The 19,858-nt window shown below is 41.2% G+C and overlaps 1 protein-coding gene across 8 annotated transcripts in view; it reads right to left on the bottom strand.

Annotated features, from left to right (window-relative positions):
* The window catches only part of ap2s1 (adaptor related protein complex 2 subunit sigma 1), a 59,836-nt gene that overhangs the window by 33,086 nt on the left and 6,892 nt on the right, over positions 1–19,858 (bottom strand). For all 8 annotated transcript variants that reach the window (XR_011347992.1, XR_011347991.1, XR_011347990.1 and 5 more), the window contains exons 2-3: positions 13,665–13,814; positions 298–411 (exon numbers count right to left, since the gene is read on the bottom strand). Coding sequence is in view for 2 of the 8 variants with exons in the window: in XM_069908517.1 (XP_069764618.1) it covers positions 298–411; positions 13,665–13,814 (264 nt within the window). In the remaining 6 variants the exon portion in view is untranslated. The remainder of the gene's footprint in view (positions 1–297; positions 412–13,664; positions 13,815–19,858) is intronic.

Raw genomic sequence — 19,858 nt, forward strand, 5'->3', positions numbered from 1 at the left:
TAGTTTTAAGCTGAAGGGGGAATGGTTTAGGGGGAAGTTCTTCACTCATAGAGTGGTGGGAGTGTGGAATGAGCTGCCATTTGATGTGGTGAATGCAGGCTTGATCATAAGTTTTAAGTATAAATTGGATAGGTACATGAATGGGAGAGGTCTGGAGGGTTATGGAATGGAACAGGCCAGTGGGGCTAGGGAGATGCTTGCAACAGACTACAGGGGCTGAATAGCCTGTTTTCTGTGCTATGGCAGTCTACGGTTCTAAGTCGTATGAACATCCTCCCACCACATGTTGCCCCTTACCTCCACAAAATTGTGAATGGCTTCCAGATAAACTAGATTGTTGTCATTAACATCCACACAAATGCAGAAATAGAGGCCAGCATAACGTCGATAAATGATCTTGAAGTTTCGAAACTGCAAATGAAATAGAAAAACACATGAGGCAAAATGAAGTCTGCCCAAATCTACTGGCTGCAAGTAAATTCAGATGAACATTTTCACAGATGTGCATGAAACCTACATCCCCATGACAGTCATTTTTAACATAAAGTAATTATGACAACTCTCCTGGAGCTTTGTTAAAGTACTGCCCTGGCAAATGGAGGCGTGGAGTGCAAATCCAAAGATATTTTGGATGGCTGAGAAAAAATTTAATTTTAATTTTTAAATTTAGGCCATTTCAGCCCGTGCCGCCCAAATTACACACCGTTAACCTACACCCCGGTACATTTCGAAGGGTGGGAGGAAATTGGAAACCCCGGAGAAAATTCACAGACATGGGGAGAATGTACAAACTTCTTACAGACTGCGCGGGATTTGAACTGTGGTCCGGTCCCGATCGCCTCTAAAGGCATTGAGCTAACCGCTTGGTCAATTTTGCCGCCTCTCTCTCTCTAGTGAGAGACTGCAAGAACTCCATAGTAGTTTCAGCACACACGGTGGAATTAGAAAGCTTTGAGTTCAAGTCTCACTTGAGAATTCCGCACAAAATCTTAATTGAATCGGTTTATTGTCATTTGTACCAAGGTACAGTTTAAAAAAAAGGTTTTGCTTGTTAAGTCAACCCATTCTTAACGAAGGGAGGTGGTGGAACTCAATCAAGCACTCGTGTAAGGCCTCCGACTTTTGCAATTTATTGATTTCTCTGTATTGCACAGTTTGTTTACATTTCTTTATTTGTTTGAATGTAGACTCATCTTCTTGAGTACAGTTTCTTGCACTACCAATAAGTAGTAATTCTGCCTCGCCCACAGGAGAAAGAATCTCAGGGTTGTATGTGATGTATTGTACTCCGACAATAAATCTTAAAATTTGAATCTCAAATCAACTGATTCTTTGAAACAGCCTGATAAGGGTGGCACGGTGAGTACGATGCGATACGAGCATCAGCGACCCGGGTTTGAATCTGCCGCTGTCTGCAAGGAGTTTGTACGTTCTCCCCGTGTCTGCCTGGGTTTCCTCTCACCTTTCAAAACATATGAGAGTTGTAGGCTAATTCGGGTATTTGGGAGGCACGGGCTTGTGGGCTGGGAAGGACTGTGACCGTGCTGTATGTCTAAATTTAAATGTAAATTGATAACCACTTTGGTTCGTCACAATTTGAAGTCTACCATTGGCATCTCCATGCTACAAGAGCGACTAGACTTCTAAAATTATTAACTGACTGCAAAGTATTTTTGGATTGATGAGTGTTTTCTCAAGAATCAAAGCAACAGAACACGAGTAGGCCTTGTGGTCTCAAGGGCTTAATCTGCCGTTCGTTAAGATCATTGCTGATGTGAACTTGGCTGCAAGCTCTACTTTCTCCAGAATCTCTAATGACCAAAATAAAAAAAATCTTCCTGTTTTGTTCTGGAATATTCAATGATTCAGCCACCACAGCTCTCTGGGGTAGAGAATTTACAATTATTGCTCAAAGCCAACGTGTACATAAAATGTAAGCTGTTTTTCTTTCCAGAGAAGGGACCAAACGTGATGAGTCTGGATAAAATAAAGAAGAATGAGCGAATGCTGAGGCACTGCATACTCAATACAATGAAATGCTTTTTGTAGGCATAGCTTTACACAAACTCAACTCTACAATTTACACTTTGGTATATGCTTTCAAATTATTTTGGTTGTAAAGAATGCAAGGCAAAGTAGGGAGAGAGGAAAGGAGGAACACCAGTGTAGCATCTTCCTCACAACTCCAGCGACTGAGGTTTGATTCTGACCTCTGGATCTGCTTGTGTGGAATTTGCACAATAACTGTTCCACAGGACGCCTCTGGTGGAAATGCACGGCAGAATAATCACGGGGTGATGGGTGGGCATGTGAGAAAGAATGAATAGGTGGGAAAATGGGACTGATGGGATTGCTCTGAGAGCTAGCCCAAATGTCTTCCTTTTACAATGTGGGAAAGCACAAAGCACAGAAAAGGTATGTTTGCTCCTCTCCGCACTTGAAAGCGGGAACTCAAGCTGGGGTAAAGAATCTCACTTGAACCATCAAGAAATTTGCTATTCAGGCCACAATGATCCTGATTCTAGTCTTCAGAGTAGCCTTGATGTGCTGGCTCCAGGCGAGGACTTCCGATACTTGGATTCCTAGGAACTTGAAGGTACTAACCCTCTCTATCTTAATCTTATCAATGCAGACAGGTGTATGGTCCCTTAGCCTCCCCTTCCGAACATCAACGATCTTGGTCTTGTTGATGTCAAGAGCAGGATTGTTATTCTGGCACTACCCAACCAACCACAGTTTATATGATAACCCAGGCACTATGTGATGCTATAATTGGTTCTCCAGCTGCTTCAATAGGTATGATTTATTGCTAGAAGACATATGGATTTGAATTTAAAATTTAGACATAGAGCATGGTAACAGGCCATTTTGTCCCACCAGTCTGTGCCACCAATTGACCTAGAACCCCGGTTTGTTTGAAAGGTGGAAGGAAACTGGAGCCCCCGGGGAAAACTCACGCAGACACAGGGTGAATGTACTAACTCCTTACAGACAGCACGGGATTCAAGTCCCAGTTCCGATCACTGGCGCTGTAAAGGTGTCGCGCTAAATGTGGCTTGTGCTGGCTGCAGGCGAGGACTTCCGATATTTGGATCCCAGGAACTCCAGGTTTGCTCTTGATCTGAGCTGCCTTTGTGGATCCCAGTTAGCCAATAATAGGAATGTGTTAAAGTACCTCTAATATATGTACATCTAAAGAAAAGAGGACAGAATTCTCAATCCTGATGAACTCCCTGAAGCAGAGCCAAGCAGGGACATTGTCCTCACAGTGGCATTCATTGTTCATAGCACTTGGGTAGAGAACCAACATCCTTAGAACAAGTATCGCATAGAGGGTTTTAGGATTCGATGGAATATAAATTACATTATTGGCATAATAAGAAAAGAAGCGACCAAAACACTGATTCAATGCAGTTTCATGAATTTTTAAGAAATGTGCTTAACCAAACCTAGTCTAATAGCATCAGAATGAAGTGAGAGAAAGCTAGTCTTTTTTAAAAAAAAAAATCAGAATTTTCAATTTTTTCCTTCTTGCCTGATCACGAGGTCTGTTCTGTTTGGTTCAGTTCTTTATTTTCTCTAGCTTATTGCCCATCCTCAACATTTTTGGCATAGGGCCTTTGAGGGAATAGTCAGAGAGCTCACTTTGAATACATTCTAAGTTGGCGATGCAGTTATTCCAGTTTTGTTGCTCGAAGTTTTCATACTATCTGCAAATTGCTACACAGTGACATATCGAGTACCCAAGCCAAGTCATTACCTTTATTTGTTGTTCATACCATAACTACTAATGCAATGCCCAGTAAAGATGAGATAGTGTTTCTCCAGGACCATGGAGCACATTTACATAAAAAGGAGTTAAATATTAAGTCATCATACAATAAAAATCCATGATATACTTGTACACATATGTTCTAGGAATTAAGGAGCCCAATGGCTTGGGGTAAAAAAAAATCTGGACATATGGGCCCAAATGCTACTGTACCTCCTTCCAGGTGGCAGAAGGGGGAAAAGTTTACAAGAGGGGTGTGAGAAGTCCTTCATAATGTTATTTGCCTTCCGCATGCATCATGTGTTGTAGATGTCCGTCACGGTAGGAAGACAGACCCCAATGATCTCCGCTCTCTCGACTATTCTCGGCAGGGTCTTACGGTCTGAGGCGGAACAGTTTCCAAAGCAGGCAGTGATGCAATTGCTCAGAATGCTTTCAATACATCCTCCGTAGAATGTAGTGAGGATGGAGGGTGGGAGATGAACTTTCCTCAGTCTTCAGCGTTGCTGGGCTTTCTTGGCTATGGAGCTGGTGTTGAGGGACCAAGTGAGATTCTCCACCAAGTACACACCAAGGAACTTGGCACTCTTGATGACCTCAATGGTAGAGCTGTCAATGGTCAGTGGACAGTGATTCCCCTGGGCCCTCCTGAAGTCAACAACCATCTCTTTTCCAGAAGTCATCAGCTACCTGTGAGTTATCTCACACGCAATATTTTGGGGGAGTTACTGCTTTGGGAGGTTTAAACAGGAGGAGGTAGTCGTGACCTCCGACCTGTTTTTTCTTCTTTTTAATTTTCGGGTTAAGAAGTGAAGGTTTTTTTAAATTATTTTTTTGTAAAAATAAATAATTTTTTTTTAACTCTTTTTGTTTTCTGATTGTAATTGAGAGGGAATTAGGAGGTTTTTTTTCTCTCTTTTTTTGGGTTTTTTTTCTCTTTTTTCTCTCTTTTTTAAGAGGATGATGTCACAGAAGATAATAAGTCAAAAATTGAGGATGTTGAATTAGATGAAGAGGAAGATGAGGGGAAAGGTGATAAGAAGAAAAAGAAGAAAACCAAGTACAAATACATTGAGGGAGAAGAGTTTAATAAAATTAAGTTAATTTCGATAGAGAATTTTGAAGATGTTATAAATGAAGAATATGGAGAATTTTATAAGAGTTTGAATTTTTTCTTTTTTTTATATAAGGGGAAGGGAATAAAAAGTTTATCTGATTGTTTTTCTAAGGGATGTTTTTGTTCTCTCGATGAATTATAAAGGAAACTTGGTATTAATGGAAATTCTGTATTTATGTATTATTAATTATGATTTTTTTGTATAACAGATATGTGGTTGATATATGATTTTAATATTTGAACTTAGTTTTAAAGTGGATTTCATTTGTTAAATACATGTATTATGTTTGATTTAAATATATGTTTAAGGGTATTATTTTAGTATTGATTTTTTTTGTTAGTAATTTTTTTTGTTGTTAAGTTTTATCCTTTTTTTTGTAAGTGCTGTTTTTTCTATTTTATTTACAACATTGTTAATTAATTCTTCACTCTTTATTTTGGGGGGAGGGTTGGACTAATTTTAAATTAGATGATTAATGTTGTGTTATAATTATTGGGGGGGTTAATTTGTGTAGTTTAATGATGTAGTATTCTAATTTTTATTATCTTATTTTTTATTATTTCTTTAAATGTAATTTTTATTTTATTCATGTTATAAAATTTTAAATAAAGTTAAAAAAAAAAACAACCATCTCTTTTGTTATATTAACATTCAGGTGCAGATCACTGGCTCTGCACCAACATGGTAGCGACTGCACCTCATCTCTATACGCTGACTCATCATTCTTGTCGATAAGGCCCACCATGGTTGTATAGTCAGCGAACTTGATGACAAGGAGCGACTCCAATCCAGAAAATTTGGATGCGTGTGCTGCTGGCAAGGTCGGCATTTACTATCCACTACTGATCCCACTTGATGGCTTCAGAGGACTATAAATAGCACTGGATAATGAAGATTTTGCTTCCTGAACATCTTTGGGTGTATTTTATGGATATTAAGGATCACGAAAATCACCCGAAAATTTTCCTATCACATAACCTTTTCTTATATAATCTATCTTTGTGATTTCCTGTCCTATTTTAGTATAATGCCCATAAAGCAAATGGTTTTGGCTATTCCAAGCATGCCTGGGCATGCACTCAGTGCAGGTGCTATACAAATATAGTCTTAGGATAATGCAGACGGGCTATAAAAGCAGCTCACATATAGAGATGCTGTGCATTACATTGATTATATAGACTGAATGCATATTGATGCACATGTTCTTCAGGGCATAGCAGAGTGAGTGGACTTAACAACAGCATTTATTGTCTTCAGGAAGATTCAATACAGCAGAAATATCTCATCAATGTCGCCACAGCTGCGATCCATTCTGTTCCATTTGTGGCAAGTATATCTTGAGGCTTAAAGACGCAGCATGCCTGCACTTATTAAGAAGAATAGGAGCTCTATTTTAGTTGTAAAATGTGGTGACCGTGACAACCCTGGGCTCCTCACATTTGTTGCGCAACATGTACAGTCAACCTGAGAGTTTGGCAAGGAGGTGCATTATGTGATTAAACCTGCTAAATTCAATACAAGTTCACTTAATGTTTCTCCAACCTCCTACGTGATGCAGCAAATCCGAAACGATCTTTGTGTTCAGCTTTAAGTTGTTTATCACAATGCCCGATTTTTTTTTCCCAGGAAGAAAATCTTTTGAACAAATTTGTGGTCCAGTGCAGGCAATGAAGTTGCTGAGAATACAGAGCTCCCCAGACCTGGTAAAAGTTGGCAGATTTCCTTCTCTCGGACTTTTTTGCCAGTCTGACAGTTTCATAATTCTGGAGTAAAGTTTAAACTCCCTGGCTATCACAATGGAATTTGAACATTGATCCAAGCCTCTGGAATGCTAGTGTTTAACTACCATAACTCCAATGAGGACTGTGCCCGTGTAAATTTCATGGTCCGTCTCATGCTGAATTAAAGTTCTGCTTTGAAATATGTTGTGCAGTGTCTGAAATGAAACCATCATTTAACTGTTATGCATTGATGATCAGGATATATACAGTATTTGTTGTAATTAATGGGTTTCAACAGGCTGTTTTAGTAAAACTTAAACACTGAAAAGTCTTAACATCAATCATTTGCACTGGACAATGAGGATTTTTGCTTCCTGAACACTTTTGGGTATATTTTATAGATTTTGGGCTGCTGATCAAGAAAATCACCTTAAAAAATTCCCATCACGTACTGCATTTTAGATATGACCTATTTTTGTGATTTCCTGTCATATTTTATGTCTACTTCAAGCGCACAAAACCATGAAGTGCAACCTGTCGTTGACAATTCATCTTCTGCATTCGTACTTGAACTTCTTCCCTCTGTTCTTGATGCAGTCAGTGAAGGGTTTTACCAGGACATGGCGCCCATGGAAAAGTGATGTCAGGGCAACTGGAATCCATCAATGCTGGCGGACTATTGTTGGACATTGACCTGAGAGGCATCAGATGCTGAATACAGACGAAGATCAGTGGCAAAACATTTTTAGGTCAGTTGAACCGATGAAATGTGTCAGCGTCATTATGCAATTAAACATACTAAATTCAATAATAGTTAATTTAATGTTTTGCCAACTTCCTACGTGATCGGCAAATCTGAAATCATCAAGCTTGAAGTTGTCTATTATAATCCCTATATTTTTCCCCCAGAAGCAAACTTTTTGAAAAAAATTGTTGTCCACTGATATTAGCATCAATCATTTGAGATGTATCAATTATTTGGCTTGGGGATAACATTTATTTTTTGAACATGAGTAGATGATATAAATCAGCTGTGCTCCCCTGATGACAAAAAAAAACTGGTATGTTCTTGATTTGTGTACCATATGGTGCAGTATTCATATGGTGCCAAAGAATTAAGTTGCTCCACTTTTTAAGTTCTAGTTAGTAATTAAAGGCTATCAAATAGTACGAACTAGTTAAAAATGAAATATTAGGAATAGATGCTCTTCTTAGGCTAGAATACTGACTGAAGTAAAACACGAAAGTCTGCAGGCAAGCCTGAAATGTTGGTAATCTTTGCTGCTGTTTGACCAGCTGAGTTTCTTCAGCATTGTGTTTTTCCAGGATTGGTGTATGTCTAAATTTAATTTAAAAATGTAAAATCTAATAGAATACTGACTGCCCGACATAAATTCATGCCTCTGAGTCCAGAGAAAATATCCAGGTATTTTTTCAGATAAAGTGGGTCCCAATATGCCCCTGGTAGCACGTTCAGCTTACTGCAGAACCAACTATTGTGTGTGCTGTTATAGACTTTAAAAAAACTTGACAGTGCTCAAAGGATTAATAAAGCTCATCTAACACCTAAGGAGCAAACAAAACCGCGAACTAACAGTAAGGCAGCACAGGGCTAATTGGAGCAGTGTGTGAAATTAATGACCCAAAGGCAATCAAGTTACACATTAGGTATGTCTCCACAGAGTTAAACCAGCATTATTCATACATCAGTGTCACTGCCTTGAAACATTTCCTACCAAGGCTATGCATGAGCAGATGTTACTGTCTGAGGGGTAATTTTTTGTTGTTGTTGGTGACTGCCAGATTTGGTCCCCACTTTGAATTGACAGTGTCAGTTTTAGGACAAGGGGTGTTCATCAGGCATTTCCTTTTGCAATGTATCAGGGAGGCCTAAAACAAGCTGGAATGTTAATTCTCCCACTCCGTGCGAGGGGCCCAGTTAAGAGCCGAAACAACAAGAACGAATGATTTTCTGGTTAAATGCTTGGGAGCATTTGCCAGCTGAGCCACTGAATTTCTTTTTTCCTTTTGCTGATGAGCTCAATGCCTGATTTCAAGTGATCCCAGTAAATAATATGGAAGGTTTGATTCTTGTTGGCCGATCTGTAGCATCAGCTGGGGGTGTTACACTTGACTTGAGAGCCCGAGGAGCCAAGGTGGGGTTGCAGTGATGGGTGAGGGTAGGGGATGTCACTATACAAGAGCTGAATTAGAGAAGGTTGACAGTTGAATATTGTACGAGAAAAGGACTGGATTTATGTGCACTTCTTGATTGCCATCAATTGCCAGTACTTGACAGAGACAAGCTTCCCAAAGGCTGAAGGAATAGAGTCAAGTTAAATGGGGGGAGGGGGAGTGTGGTGAAATACAAACTTCAGGCGCAGAACAAATGGATTGCTTTCTCTCGCTGGAGTGATATTATTCAGCAGTGGATCAACCTGTACTACTTAGGGGAGCCAAACCTTAGGGAATGCATAATGGGTGGGTCCTTAAACACCCCTGCTAAAGTCAGTAGTTTATTAATGGATATGGGTTAACTTACAGCAGGCTAAATAGAATTCACAGTAATGCCGAATGCCAAAACATCGTCATCTGGCAATGCTTAAAGCAATGCTGTTTTAATGGCATGCCTACCATTTATTATATTTATATTTACTTTGATAAAACTTACACCAAACTCAAATTGAGGCTTGTGCCTCAATAGTTTATCCACCAATAATATGAACTTCCCGATATCTTTGGCTTGGCTTCGCGGACGAAGATTTATGGAGGGGTATGTCCATGTCTGCTGCAGGCTCGTTGGTGACTGACAAGTCCGATGCGGGACAGGCAGGCACGGTTGCAGGGAAAATTGGTGGGTTGGGGTTGGGTGTTGGGTTTTTCCTCCTTTGTCTTTTGTCAAGATACCCAAATAGCGGAGGGTGGTGATATGAATGAAGTGACTAAACTCTTCGTGCCTTTTTAAAATTGGAGGTTGAAAATGATCTTTTGTAATCAATTACCTATCACGTTTTCCACATTACGAAAGTGATTAGTTTAAAAGTGTAAGGTCTTGAGAGGAATTGTATTAATTTGAATTGCCTACTAATCTACAGGCTGGAAAGCATTTACAAAAAAAAAAAAAGATTTTTCTCTTTTCCTGTTAGGTTTTCAGCATTCGGGACTTGGGTGAAATTAGAAAAAAATATGGAGGGATAAAACTCATGTCAAACTCATCTCCCACCTGTCCAGCTCAATAATCTATCTGCCAGCTTCATCCTCCCAAAGAAGAGATTTGTTGGGTGCTACATTAGAACATACAAGATTACAGCACAGAAACAGGTCCATTAACCCACAACTTTTGTGTTGAACGTGATGGTCAAATTAAACTAAATCCCTGATGCTTGCACGTGATTCATCTTCCTCTATTCCCTCCATATTTATGTGTCTATCCGAAGGCCCTTTAAATGTTACTAACATATCTGGTGCCCATTCAGGCTCTTATTGCTCTCTCTGTTTAAAAAAAACTTGCCCCGCACATCTCTGTTGAATTGCACCCCCCCTGCCCCTCCACCTTAAATGCATGTCCTCTCGTATATGACATTTTTTACCCTAGTACAGTTTAAGACTGGCTCCCCGATCAATGCTTCTCAAACTTTTATAAACTTCTAATTGAGCTCAGCACGGTCAGTGCTGCACAATTGCTTTAGCAAAAGGAGGTGCAAAGTTCTTTTTCCGTCCAATAGCCTACACTTGGGCAAGGTGTAGGAACTGTTTATCCTCCAAATCATGGTCACGTAAAGCCATGGATTGCAGATGGTGGATGGTTTTTACAAGCAGATTCTACAAATTGAATTTTATGGTTGTGAAACTAAAAACGCCGGGCAAATGAATCTGCTGATCGATGGCCAGGGTTACCCATCCAATATGGACACTGCAACTGAAGAAGGCAACAGGAAACCACATCAGTATTTTTCCTTTGTATAATCATGAGCTCAACATTGACCACGGTCTCAGCTCAAGATGGAGCCTTCACCGAAGGAGAACAGGGGAGGCAACAAGAACAATTCGAAGGGTCAGAGATCGTGACGGATGGAGAGACACGATTGCCAACGCTGAATGGCAGGCCACCTGAAAGATGATGAATCACGCTCCATTCAATCTTCAATGCTTCAGAAAAGCCACCAACTTCTCCTTATAACTCATACCCTTTCCAAAACCTCCACATTCTTCCTGTAATGAGGCGACCAGAACAGTATGTAATAAGAGATAAATCGGAGATAGTGAAAAATAATCATTTGGATGTCAGTAGGATTTTTTTTTATATTTGGGACATTGCAGGTGAGCTTAATTATATCTTTCTGTACATGTTTTCATGGCATGGTCAGCATAACGCTATTATAGCACCAGTGACCTGGGTTCAAATCAGGCGCTGTCTGTAAGGAGTCTGCACGTTCTCCCCGTGTCTGCGTGGGTTTCCTCTGGGTGCTCCACTTTCCTCGCAACCTCCAAAAATGTACAGGGACTGTAGGTTAATTGATATATTTGGGGGGGGGCACAAGCTTGTGAGTCAGAAGGGCCCGTGCTGTACGTCTATGTTTAATACACTTAAAAAAATAGAAGTCTACAAGATTATGAGATGAGGTGGACAGCCAGCACCTTTTCCCCCAGGATGGGAGTGGCAAACACCAGAGGACATCTGTATAAAGTGAAGGGAGAAAGGTTTAGAGGAGACATCAGGGTTATTTTTAAAAAAAAAAGTTGTGGGTATCTGGAATGCATTGATTGGAGTGATAGTGGAAGCTGGAACAATAGGGGCATTTAAGAGACTCTTAGATGACAAATGCAGTAGAGAAGGCAAATTAGTGGATGGTATTATAATCATACCGAGCCACACATTCGTAAGTGTAGAGTGAGTAGAGCAGGGGCTAAGAACACAGCCCTGTGGTGCTCTGGTACAAAAGGAGATTGAAACAACTGAAAAGTGGCAAAGCAGCAGGTATGGATGGAATCCCCCCAGAGGTCTGGAAGGCTGGCGGCAAAACTCTGCATGCCAAACTGCATGAGTTTTTCAAGCTTTGTTGGGACCAAGGAAAACTGCCTCAGGATCTTTGTGATGCCACCATCATCACCCTGTACAAAAACAAAGGCGAGAAATCAGACTGCTCAAACTACAGGGGAATCACGTTGCTCTCCATTGCAGGCAAAATCTTCGCTAGGATTCTACTAAATAGAATAATACCTAGTGTCGCCGAGAATATTCTCCCAGAATCACAGTGCGGCTTTCGCGCAAACAGAGGAACTACTGACATGGTCTTTGCCCTCAGACAGCTCCAAGAAAAGTGCAGAGAACAAAACAAAGGACTCTACATCACCTTTGTTGACCTCACCAAAGCCTTCGACACCGTGAGCAGGAAAGGGCTTTGGCAAATACTAGAGCGCATCGGATGTCCCCCAAAGTTCCTCAACATGATTATCCAACTGCACGAAAACCAACAAGGTCGGGTCAGATACAGCAATGAGCTCTCTGAACCCTTCTCCATTAACAATGGCGTGAAGCAAGGCTGTGTTCTCGCACCAACCCTCTTTTCAATCTTCTTCAGCATGATGCTGAACCAAGCCATGAAAGACCCCAACAATGAAGACGCTGTTTACATCCGGTACCGCACGGATGGCAGTCTCTTCAATCTGAGGCGCCTGCAAGCTCACACCAAGACACAAGAGAAACTTGTCCGTGAACTACTCTTTGCAGACGATGCCGCTTTAGTTGCCCATTCAGAGCCAGCTCTCCAGCGCTTGACGTCCTGCTTTGCGGAAACTGCCAAAATGTTTGGCCTGGAAGTCAGCCTGAAGAAAACTGAGGTCCTCCATCAGCCAGCTCCCCACCATGACTACCAGCCCCCCCACATCTCCATCGGGCACACAAAACTCAAAACGGTCAACCAGTTTACCTATCTCGGCTGCACCATTTCATCAGATGCAAGGATCGACAATGAGATAGACAACAGACTCGCCAAGGCAAATAGCGCCTTTGGAAGACTACACAAAAGAGTCTGGAAAAACAACCAACTGAAAAACCTCACAAAGATAAGCGTATACAGAGCCGTTGTCATACCCACACTCCTGTTCGGCTCCGAATCATGGGTCCTCTACCGGCACCACCTACGGCTCCTAGAACGCTTCCACCAGCGTTGTCTCCGCTCCATCCTCAACATCCATTGGAGCGCTTTCATCCCAAACGTCGAAGTACTCGAGATGGCAGAGGTCGACAGCATCGAGTCCACGCTGCTGAAGATCCAGCTGCGCTGGATGGGTCACGTCTCCAGAATGGAGGACCATCGCCTTCCCAAGATCGTGTTATATGGCGAGCTCTCCACTGGCCACCGTGACAGAGGTGCACCAAAGAAAAGGTACAAGGACTGCCTAAAGAAATCTCTTGGTGCCTGCCACATTGACCACCGGCAGTGGGCTGAAAACGCCTCAAACCGTGCATCTTGGCGTCTCACAGTTTGGCGGGCAGCAACCTCCTTTGAAGAAGACCGCAGAGCCCACCTCACTGACAAAAGGCAAAGGAGGAAAAACCCAACACCCAACCCCAACCAACCAATTTTCCCCTGCAACCGTGTCTGCCTGTCCCGCATCGGACTTGTCAGCCACAAACGAGCCTGCAGCTGACGTGGACTTTTTACCCCCTCCATAAATCTTCGTCCGCGAAGCCAAGCCAAAGAAGAGATGACAAATGGATGAAAGAAAAATCAAGGGTTATGAGGTAGGGAGGGTTTATTGTTTTTTGTCTATATATATAAAACATCGTAGGCCACAGGGCCTGTATTGTGCTGTAATGTTCGATATTAACAGTTGATTCCAGAGATCAAGACTTATTTATCATCTTACTACAAATGTACTGAATATGCTTGTATATTTGAGAATCAATGTTTCTGTCCCTGATAATACAAGGCTTGAAGACATTGTGTAGGAGGGAAAGAGCCGTGAGGGAATTCATTCACACAAAACACCGATTTTACATTTGTAGATGGAGAATTAGATGATGCAAAACTGCAGCCATTATTGTACCTCCACAAAGTTAGTGTGTTTTGCATCACGAACAGTCACAACAGCATGAACCTCCTCGATGAGCTTCTGTTTCTCGTCATCATCAAACTGCATGTACCACTTGGCCAAGCGGGTTTTCCCAGCACGGTTCTGAATGAGGATGAAACGGATCTGAAAAGAGAGAAACATCTGTTTGAATTTTGTGCACCACAAAAATGTTTTGTGGCAATCTTCCTTCGAATAAAAAAAATAATCTCGAAATGCTTTTCTGTGTGAATTACCTCCATAATTGGTTTCCTAAATGACTATATATGTTGGTGCATATTTAGAATTTGCGATGAAAGGGGCTGTTGTTGTGTAATTTGGGAGCACCAGAAGATAATTTCTCACAATTACTTCTTGTATGTCTGTAACACCAACCTAATGGAGAAACACAAGAAAAACTGCAGATCCTGGAATCTTAGTGAACAAGAGAAGCTGGAGGGACTCAGCGGATCAACCAACATCCAAGAATAGAAATAGACAGTCAACGTTTTGGGTCAAGGCCTTTAAATCGAGACCGTATTGATAAAGGGTCCTGACCTGAAATGCTGACCAACCATTTCTATCTGTGGATGCTGCCTGTCCCGTTGAGTCCCTCCAGCTTCTCTTTGCTCACAACAATTGTTCTGTTGTTCTCCAGGAACAATAACTTCCAAGCTTTTCTGTTGCCAAGAAGGCTATTCTGGTTTTCTCTTGTATCGACATGCATGCACTTTCCGATCGGAGCCACTGGATCGTGATCAGAATCTATCATCTTGGTTGATCTTGTTCAGACACAATAACCTCAGCAAACCTGATACACCACCATACTGACTGCAACATTAGCCCCTTTTCCACTGGTACATTGTCCCAGGAATTAACGGGGAATTAACTGGGTCAGGGTCCAGTGGAAAAAGAAAACAGTCAGCATGCCGGTGTCAAATAACGTCATTAGAACCTCACTTCTAATCATATACTTGGCGTCAGCTGACGCCAGCTTGCCGATTAAACCAGTGGAAATAAGACAGCAGAAAGTCACCCACTTCCAGTTGAAGGTAGAACACTCTGATCCCCGGGGATGAGTGTGTTCAGTGGAAAAGCAGTCAGTGTTCCAGTTAAAGGTGGCCCAGTGGCTTCCTATCCTGGGACACTGCATGGTCAATAAAGTGGGATGCCAGTGGAAAAGGGGCTATCACATGCTTCCTCTGGATGTTTTTTTGTAACTATGAAAAGGCAGGGTCAATCTTACCTTTGACTCATTTCCCATAAAAAGCTCAGTTGCTTCCTGATGGAAATGAGGGAGAGGTACTTTTACTCTCAGTGATTATGGGCTTTAAAAGGCGACACCCAGCCTTCTTTTCCTCAGGCAGCAGAAGATATTGTAAAATTTTCCATAAACTTAAATAAACAGAATTTACAGACAACATTTTACTTATTAAAACCACTGGGAAACATTTCAAAGTATTTCAATTACTTATATTGTCCCACATCTCTCAGGTGCTTGCCCAAGCATACTACTGAGGCAGAAACATTCCTTTGACAAGCTATTTGCGTCCTTACCATAAAGTCACTCCACCCTTTTAGGAATGAGAATAACAAGTTGAGCTGGAATGTAGATATCTGGAAACCATTATGAGACACAGAGAGAATGCATCCAGGGCTGACATCATACAGAGGGTTTAAAATTAAGTGCCATGCCATTCCCCCACATTTGGAAAATATATCCAATTCCTAGTCAGCTATCTATTAGCTCCAATTATATTGAGTAAAACGAAAAGCTTGTTTTGTTCACCAGGAGAGCATTTCTGAACAATAATGGACCAACTTGGTCTAGTTCCACAGAATCTGGTGTTCATTCATTTTGTTTTCATTCTTACCGAGACTGAATAGTAGGGTGCAGGAGGAGTGAGGCGAAAGCGGAGGGAAACGGAGGATGACAGAAATTAAGGCAATCTGAAACAAGTACTAATGGATCACTTAGACCAGTGGTTTTCAAACTGCTCCTCTAAACTCACATTCCACCTTAAGCCATTCCTATGCCAATGGTGCTCTGTGATTAGTAAGGGATTGCTTAAGGTGATATGTGAGTGGAAAGAAAAAGGTTGAAAACCTCTGTTTTAATTGTACCTAGCGGACTCGTTAGGTGCACAGTTTCATAACTCCAAAGGAAATGGGCCCAATGACAATTTTTCGCAAGCAAAATTGGGTCTAGAGTAGTGATTCTCAACCCCTTCCCACTCATACACCACCTTAAGCCATCACTTAATAATCACAGAGCACTTATGGCATAAGGAATGCTTAAGTGGGGCAGTTTGAAAACCACTCTACATTCACTCCTCAAGATAGATCTCTTAGGTTATGAACCAATGAATGTAGGACACATAAATTCCTTCCAGCCATCAAGTACCCACGTGTATTAATCCTTCTACGCTTTGGTGATTCAATATTCTTGTTCCCTATCTTCTATAAAGAGCCAGTTGAAATCAATCCCGAATGGAAACTCCCCTCATCAACATTACAAAAGCTAGTTGCAACAGTAGGCACTGAACAGCAGAAAATTTCTGCTCTGGTGGCAGTGTAAAAATGTCGGAACAAAATTTTTTATGCAAATCTCATCCCGTACACTTGTACCCCTACATGTTTTTACGGAGCGGTTGCAGTATAAATTGAGCGCAGCCACTCTGTAAGAAACAGGCCTAATGAATACGACATTCCCCCTCCGACAAACTCTGCAACACAGGAAGACTATGTAAAAGTGCCCTAAAAGTGCACCTGTGTAAATGCCTACATCTGGACACACCAGACGTAAGTATGCTATTTTTTTAAAAATCATTCCGAAATTTCTGTGTAAAAATACCATCAACCTGGCTGATTTAGCAAACTGAACCTAGAACAGGAAACGAACAAGGGACCTGAATGCTTTGGTTGCATTTTCCCATGTGTAATAGTGAATATAAATGATCAGAATCAATAGATATTTAAAAACTTTATATATTGAAGTGAGGTAGGGAGGAAGATAGCCTTTTTTTCTATCATAAATTGTAGACTTTCTGATGCTGTGTGTTTCTATTAGAACAGTAATTGTTTCTTAATTATTTCAAGTTTGTCCCTCAATTTCAACTAGTTGATCATTCCCTTCACACTGCAAAATTTATATACCTTAGGATCCATTATTATGGGTTTTCAAATATGTGTGCTATATATGGTTGTCGCTGTGTATCTGTGGTGCTTAGCGCATGCATGCACTCACACAAAAGCCTGCTAAATTTAAAAAGTTTAAGCTTTCAAAGTCTGGATTCTTGGGTGGTCCGGATTTCTGGCATCCTGATTTTTGGGCTTCTACTAATAATGATGTCCCTGTCACCAAAGCAGTAAATGTATTCAATGCATGCTTTGAGATTGCAGTATTATTGCGATTCAATTGCCAATTCTATCACTAGGATTCCAAAATTCTGTATTCAGTTATTGATATCCAAGGCAGCAAGAAGATTCGCCATCAAAACCAAAATGAGAAATTGAGAAGAAAAGACCACTTTAGTTTTTTTTTAATATACAGTGTGTATTTCTGGAGAAAAATGAGAAAGGGATTGTTGTGAACTATTATCCTAATAGTTTCCTTAAACTAACTTTCTACGCTCACAAAGCTGAATCTCTTGGGTTATGTACCAGGGAACATAAGGGACATTGATTGGTCCAAGCTGACAATGAAGCCCCTGTGGCGGCATGCCGTTAGGCAGGCGAACCGGCCTCACTTGGCGGGGCAGCCAGCCAAAATGGCGCCGTCGGGGGTTTCCCCTTCGACCTCGGCACCGGGCTCAGAAGCCCACGCTTGGGGACCCACATGATGCCCTGGTGACGTCAGCACCCCCAGCGCGGTTCTCAGCCAGGTCCGAGCTGGGAGTATAAGGCCAGCCAGGCAGCCTGCAATAAATCAGTTCTGCTCACTGAGCTCAACCTGTCTGGTTGTGTGTTCTTTCAGTAGCAGTGTAGCTGCCGCTACACCCCCATCTATACTAATCCCATTTTCCTGCACTTGGCCCACTGCGTTCAATACCCTGGTGATTCAGTGTTTGTCTAATTAGTTCTTATCTGCTTTCACCATCCTTCATGCAGTGCAGAGTTCTTTAACATTCAATCCAATAATAGTTCACTTATCTAGCTTTACTCATTGGTCAGACAGTGAAGTGAAACATGGAAGTCTCCAGATATGGTGATTTATGAAAAAACACAATACTGGAGATACTCAGCAGGTCAAACAGCACCATGTTTTGGGCTTGAGCCCTTCATCAATGTATGAGCAAAATTAGGACAAAATGGCGGGGGGGGGGAGGGGCAGGAGTAGGGTGCAACCCTTATCCACCTATTACCTCTAGGCCCCCCTCACCACCATTTTATTCAGGCACCTGCCTACATTTTGCTCCGCTGGCTGAATATTTGCTCCCATCTTCACCAAAGTTTACGTGTTACCTCAGAGAACATTTACAATTTTAAACTTGTATATTTTAATCTTTATTTTAATTTTTAAAAAATGTATTTTACTTGATTTTTTTTCTCTCGAGGCTGCCGGATGCTTAAATTCCAGATACCAGGGGTTTAACGGTAATAGAGTTTGGATGAAAGATCATTTACCCAAATATTAATTCAGTTTCTCTCTTCACGGACCTGCTGAGCGAATGGGCAGCATTTTTTATTGTTTTGATCCCATCAATGGCTTTGAAGGAAAAATCGGAAGTAAAATACCGGCTAATCTCTTCCTCCTCTTTGGTTCAATGGAGAGGAAAGGCAACTTCGACTTTTACTGCTTTCAGTGTTTAAATTCTGAATCACCAGTATTCCAAACATTTTTGTTTGAGGAGCATGTGCAAATCTGTAGCCATTAATAACAAGCCTAGGAGAAATGATTTCACAACGCAAATTCCCTTCAATGTGCAAAGGTTGAATGTTTGTGGTGTCCAATTAAGGCAACATTATACTGTTACAGATAATACATGCAATGGAATTATGGTTCACTTCTTTATTTCAGGTGTCACCCAACTGAACCCTGATTTGCTTATCTGTAATTTGATTATTTAATTGACTGAGTCACAATGCTAGAAATATTTATTTTAATTAAAAATCATACATTTTTTTTACACCAGCTAAATCAACTGTATAAAAGCAGTCTGACTGAATGCCTCATTCCAGGCTGCAGACCAAGAACAATCATATTTGATATTCTCTCAAGAGTTATAGATTTCCACAGCAAGGAAACAGGCCCCTCAGCCCAGCTTGTCGTTGCCGACCAAGCTAGTCCCATTTGCCTGTGTTTAGCTCATATCCCTTTACATACCCATGTATCTTTATTGTCCCCATTTCTTGCACGTCCTCTGGCAGTTCGTTCCACATAGCCACCACCTTGTGCTCCTTGGGTCCTTTTTAAACCTTTTCCCTCTCGTCATTCTATGCCCTGTGCCTTGGAACCATGCTATGATTACACTCGTCAACAAAGGTTTGGCTTTCTGAATACTTTTGGATGTTTTTTATGGATTTTGAGCACTGATCTTGAAAATCTCCTTTAAATTTTTCTATCCTGCATCAGTTTTTAGATAAAACCTATTTTTGTGATTTTCTGTCATGTTTTAATATATTTCAAGCATATAAAATTATGAGTGCAACATGTCACTGAAAATTCCTTCGCACGTGGACTTCTTCCCGGCTGATCTTGGGGCAGTCAGTGACGAACATGGTGAAAGGTTTCACCAGGACATTGTGACCATAGAAAAGTGGTATCAGAGCAACTGGAATCCATCGATGCTGGCCGACTATTGTTGGACACTGACACGAGAGGCATCAGATGTAGAGTACAAACGAAAATCAGAAGCAAAACTTCTCGGTTACTCTTCAAAACACTCAATTTAATTTGTGAAATATGATTTCCCTCAAAAGTTTAAAGCCCGAATCAGTCCTTGCCTTTCCAAATGCAAGTAGATTGTGTCCCTCCAGTAATTTACCCATGACTGACATTAAGTTCACAACTCTGTAATTCCCCAGCTTATTCTTACAGCCTTTTATCTCTACTAAAAAAATGTCAACATTTCCACCCTCCAGTGTTCTGGCACCTCACCTGTGCCGACATCTCTGCCAAGGCTTCTGCATTTTCTTCTCTATATTCCCAAATATCCTGGGATACACCTGATCAGGCCACAGAGATTTAT

This window comes from Narcine bancroftii, chromosome 13 (genome assembly GCF_036971445.1).
Source record: "Narcine bancroftii isolate sNarBan1 chromosome 13, sNarBan1.hap1, whole genome shotgun sequence".
NCBI classification, from domain to species: Eukaryota; Metazoa; Chordata; class Chondrichthyes; order Torpediniformes; family Narcinidae; genus Narcine; species Narcine bancroftii.